At 34.7% G+C, this 4,837-nt stretch overlaps 1 protein-coding gene across 1 annotated transcript; it reads right to left on the bottom strand.

The window, feature by feature from the left end:
* Positions 1 to 1,641: 1,641 nt before the first annotated feature.
* On the bottom strand, positions 1,642 to 3,754 carry LOC133695143 (transcription factor MYB4-like). The gene is made up of 3 exons (XM_062116983.1): positions 3,405 to 3,754; positions 2,980 to 3,109; positions 1,642 to 2,281 (listed from the first exon to the last, which is right to left on the bottom strand). Exons 1-3 carry the CDS (start codon positions 3,535 to 3,537, stop codon positions 1,723 to 1,725), a joined length of 822 nt encoding a protein of 273 aa, XP_061972967.1. The 5' UTR covers positions 3,538 to 3,754; the 3' UTR covers positions 1,642 to 1,722.
* Between the last annotated feature and the right edge of the window lie 1,083 nt (positions 3,755 to 4,837).

The raw sequence follows: 4,837 nt of genomic DNA on the forward strand, positions 1-4,837 counted from the left end.
CCGATTTGATATCACTCTTCAATATTTTTTTTATATTTTTAATAAGTTTTATATTTTAAAAACTACAGCGGAGCAAGAAACAATAAATTAGTAATTTCTATGGTGGAGTTAGCACAGGAATAGGACAGCCATCTCCATTCCTTCCGGCCAAGTATCCCGGCTCGGGATAGGATCAATCATCGCTCAATTCCGGAAAAGTCTACTTGTTTCTGTGGTTTGCATGCCACCCCGATTTTTTTATCGCAAGTCAAGTGCAGCTACAAGCCTAGGAGTTAGCACAGGACCAGCTGGACAGCCAACCCCATTCCTTCCGGCCAAGTATCCCGGCTCGGGATAGGATCAATCATTGCTCAATTCCGGAAAAAGTACTTTTTTCTGTGGTTTGCATGCCACATGAGCCCACACAGCAGTGGACGTCACACTAGGCTAGTTTTGTGTTTAGTAACATAGCTCCATCATCCATTAGAAGCTAATATTCTGCATAATGGCCCTTAAAATAGGCTAGATAATGTTTCACCACTTTTGCCCGTTTCTCTACGCAATTTGATGTTTTCCATGGGTACAAAAGCCTCATGAGACACAAGTGAAAAAGAGTTCTTACAACACAGAATATTTCTCCTCCTACTTTGTTCATGTTTATTTACTTCACTCCCCATTTCTACACATTACATCAGGCATTTTTCTACACATTATACCTAGCATTCAAGGCAATATATTTTCTTAAGTATCAGAAAGTTTAACGTAATGGATTTATTTTGTGAGAATTTGGGGACTACCCACCCAGTTTCTTCTTTGCCAACTCTCAAAGCTCAGCACATAATCTCCAACCCTCCTAGCTTAATCAATCTGTTGTGAAAAGGTCTAAGTATCTCTTGAAGCTAGCTTCAAGCTTTTCCACAAGTACCCTTTTCAAGATTTGATTTAATGTTCAATATAGGAATAAGTTAAAGATCTGACAAAAGGGCAATCCTTCATTGTAGAATTCAAAATCCGTGACAACTTGTTGAAACCACAAGAATCTAACATCATTCAAGGCCGGGGGTTTTCATTATGTATAATTCTGTCTTGGCTCAGTGCGTGTTAATTTAGTTGGAAACTTCATGGAAGATCACCATGCTTATACTTTATAGTTGCGATATATTTACTCATTGATCAGAGGAGAGTGGAATTTTTTTCTTTGAATCAACTTAAAATAGAGTATATCTCATTAATTACATCGTAATCTCAAGGAGTTGGTTTAAGTGATAAGGAAAAGATTCATTCAGCTCGAGTTCAATTACTAATCTGTTGATAAAATGATTAAAGGATGGCAAATTCCTTGCTTTCCCTGAAGAGGAAACCTCATTATGCTTGGTTTTGCTCGGTTTTATTTACCGGCAACAGCAGGATTTTTTAAGTAGAATGTTAATCCTCAATTTCGAACCCGTCAAGATAATCATGCTTATACATTTTCTCTTCCAGTTTTCCTTGCTTGGAAAAAGATTGCTTGCTGGAAAAACGAACTTCTGGTTCAAAAAACGGGACAGTTTTGCCGAGTATCTGTGCTCTTCCTTTCTTTTATTATTATTATTATTATTATTATTATTATTATTATAATTCTATAATATTTTTGTCTTCCTTCTAAACAGTCAACAAACTGGATAGAAACAATCCATGATCATCTGCCATCTAACTAAACAATAACTAAACAAATATAAAAGGAGGAAAAAAGGTTACAATTGTTCAAATTTCTGGTAAATCTAGTGATCCCCCGGCTCTTGTGAAAAGGTCGTGCCAATATTCAGTGCTATCATACATATTTGAATTAGTGGCATAGACTTGTTCCACCTCAATTACTAGTGGAGAAAATGGAAATTGAAGTTGTGGCTCAGTGCCAATGGCCGAAAAATCACTCACAATTCTTGAATTATCGGCAGACAATACTTCTAACCAAAAACTCTCATCCATTTCAGGAAAATCATCCGACGACTCGATCTTCATGCACATGTTATTACTGATATCAATATCACCTGTGATCAAAGAGGAGGTGTCACTTGAACATTGTTGCGATGAGATTGGTCTATGTTCCTCGGTCTGATCAGATCCTGCTGCAAGATTTGATGAATCGAGTAATTCTTGATCTGTCTTTAATTCGTGATCAAATCTAGAAATATCAACGGATCTTCCCCTGATTTCTGGGGTGACATGATTTTTCTTAAGTCTTTTTTTCAAGTGGGTGTGCCAAACATTTTTAATTTCGTTGTCCGTGCGTCCCGGTAATCTTGCTGCAATTGCAGACCATCTGAATAGAAAAAAAAAATCATGTCAAGACATGCACTAACCTTTATTTTGATCCTCTTTGATTTGCAGAATTTAAAATGCTAAATGACTTGTTGGCATGTATCAAGTCACATGAATGATTACTATTGTGTCCATTAACCAAAGTGTGCCAATCTTGTTTGAGAGTGCTTCAACTTGAAAAAAGTGTTTTTTTTTTATTTGCATACGCTAATGGAAACTGCCAGGAATCTGTTCAGACACACATGTTTCTGATACAACCATGAAAAAAAAATGACATGTTGGTCAATCACATGAGGGGAAAAAACTTTAAAATCATGACAAGTTGAGTTTTTTTTTTTTCTTTCTAGTTTTTTGGTCTAGGGGATATTGTGGGGTGGCGGCTAAAATGACAAAGTCATTTAATCACGTGAGAAATAAGTGTTTTCTGCCTAGCCTATCTCCCATCTCCATACGAGGCACTAAGTATCAATTCTATGTTCTTCAGCTCTAGAACAATGCCCCATTAGCAAATCTTAACCTTAATTTAATGATAATTGCTTCCTTGCATAATTTTTTTCCGGCGAAGCCATCCTATCCTTCCCTTAGCGCTGAATGGCTTGCCTAGAGCCTAATTTAGCATTCAGTGTGTCTGTGTTGTCAATATTATACCATGTAAATTATGATAAACAGTAGTTTGACTGAAATGCTAACATTGCATACCTGTTTCCTAACATCTCATGCAATTTGATGATGGTATCCTCTTCTTCTCTGCTGAAATTTCCTCGTTTGATGTCGGGCCTCAAGTAATTTATCCATCGGAGCCTGCAGCTCTTTCCACACCTCAGTAAACCTGAAAAGGGAGTGAAAAGAGAATTGATTCAAAACCAAAACATTATGCAGTTCTTGTAATTCCCAAAACTTTCAGATGATCAATTTTACTTGGTAATCCATGCAATTGCTTAGAATTCACTTCAGAAGTTCTAACTGATCTTATAATTAAAGCACATAAAACAGGATCACCTTCTTGTGAAATTCCAACTTCAAATCACAAACTTGTGTGGCAGAATCTTCATTTTATTCTTAGTACTAATGAGTATATGCTTTTAACAGGAAATTTTTGTTTGAAAGCGATGTGTATAAATTACCAGCTTGTTTAGGAAGTGCACGCCAATTTCCATGGCCGTGAAGTTGAATGTAATTGATGAGAATCTGATCTTCCTCAGCAGTCCATGGACCTTTCTTCAACCCCATTTTCTCACAGCATGGAGCTCTCACCATTTTTTATACCTCAGAGGTTGAAAGAATGGCTAGTTCTGTGCAAAGAAATGAAAGAAACTAAATGCTCAAAATATGAAGCAAGACGACGAAGAGGTAGTGGGTATATATATAGCATGACAAGAGCATACGGGTGTGTGTGCGCGCATCCATTTTTTTCGAAAGAAATATCAGCCTGCAATTTCTAGGAAATATCTTTCTCTCTCTAGTGTTGTGCAGCTATTTGGTTCGCAGAATGGTCAAATAAAAACGTGGTCATTTGCTTTAAACGGATGTGAACATGGTGGCTATGTGCAAGTGCAAGCATGAACATGGGATGCAGATGAGCTCAAATTATTGAAGGCCAAATAATTTCTCTCGGAAGACATTAATTTTCAGTAGTTGAAACTTCGATATTTTCAATAGAAAGTTTTGGATGGATCAAGTTAATGTCATAATCTCTTCGAGGAATTGGTTGGAGATATAGAGATTTTTAAGGAAAAACTATCAAAGTCCGAAGCCTCTTGCGCCGTTGAAAGAATAAAGGCCAATTTTTGCGGTAATAAAAAGAATGTGTATTTTAGAATTCTAACATAGAAAAGTTTTGAAAAAATAATACAGATGAGAAAAGTATTAGAAAAATAATAAAATTAAATATAACTGCTGTTCAGTTGAACGTAACTATAATTAGGAATATCGAGTTATTTTAAAAATTATGTCTTCTTTAATTTAATTAACATGTAAAAAAATCATTCTAAAATTTTATAAAAATTTAATGGTCAAAAAATAAAATTAAAGATCCAATGGTTAAGAAAGAATAAGTCATCGTGGACACACCAAAACTCTGTTTTTGACATGTCCAATACCGTTAAAAAGATCTCAACAAGACGATTTTAATCACACCTTAAAAGATCACGAAAAATGATCGTAATTTGTTAGGAATTTTGTTCGAAACTAATTTAAGATTAATTACAATCTCATTTAATGTTCTTTCAAGGTATAGATAGAATCATCTTGTTGAGATCCTTTTAATAGTATTGAGTGTATCGAAAATAAAGCTATGATATATCTTCGATGAGTCTTTTTTTTTGCTTTATTTCTCTGTCCTGTCACATCATCGTATCTTTTTGTTTTCTTAGCTATTAAATCTTGAATATTATTTTTTAGTAATTGAATCTTCATAAAAATTTAGTTTGATTTTGTTTAGGTTAATTAATTTATAAAAAAAAAATTGAAATATAGCTAAACAACTGCTATTAGCAAATTATGTTATTTTTCAAAAACAATCCATAAAATCTCAATTAATAATGATTTAAGATGTATT

Source organism: Populus nigra, chromosome 5, assembly GCF_951802175.1.
Source record: "Populus nigra chromosome 5, ddPopNigr1.1, whole genome shotgun sequence".
NCBI lineage: Eukaryota > Viridiplantae > Streptophyta > Magnoliopsida > Malpighiales > Salicaceae > Populus > Populus nigra.

Coding starts and splice junctions, on each gene's coding strand:
- LOC133695143 (XM_062116983.1), bottom strand. CDS start 3,537: ATGGTGAGAGCTCCATGCTGTGAGAAAATGGGGTTGAAGAAAGGTCCA. Junction 3,110..3,404: donor TGCACTTCCTAAACAAGCTG/GTAATTTATACA, acceptor CTCCCTTTTCAG/GTTTACTGAGGTGTGGAAAG. Junction 2,282..2,979: donor CATGAGATGTTAGGAAACAG/GTATGCAATGTT, acceptor TTTTCTATTCAG/ATGGTCTGCAATTGCAGCAA.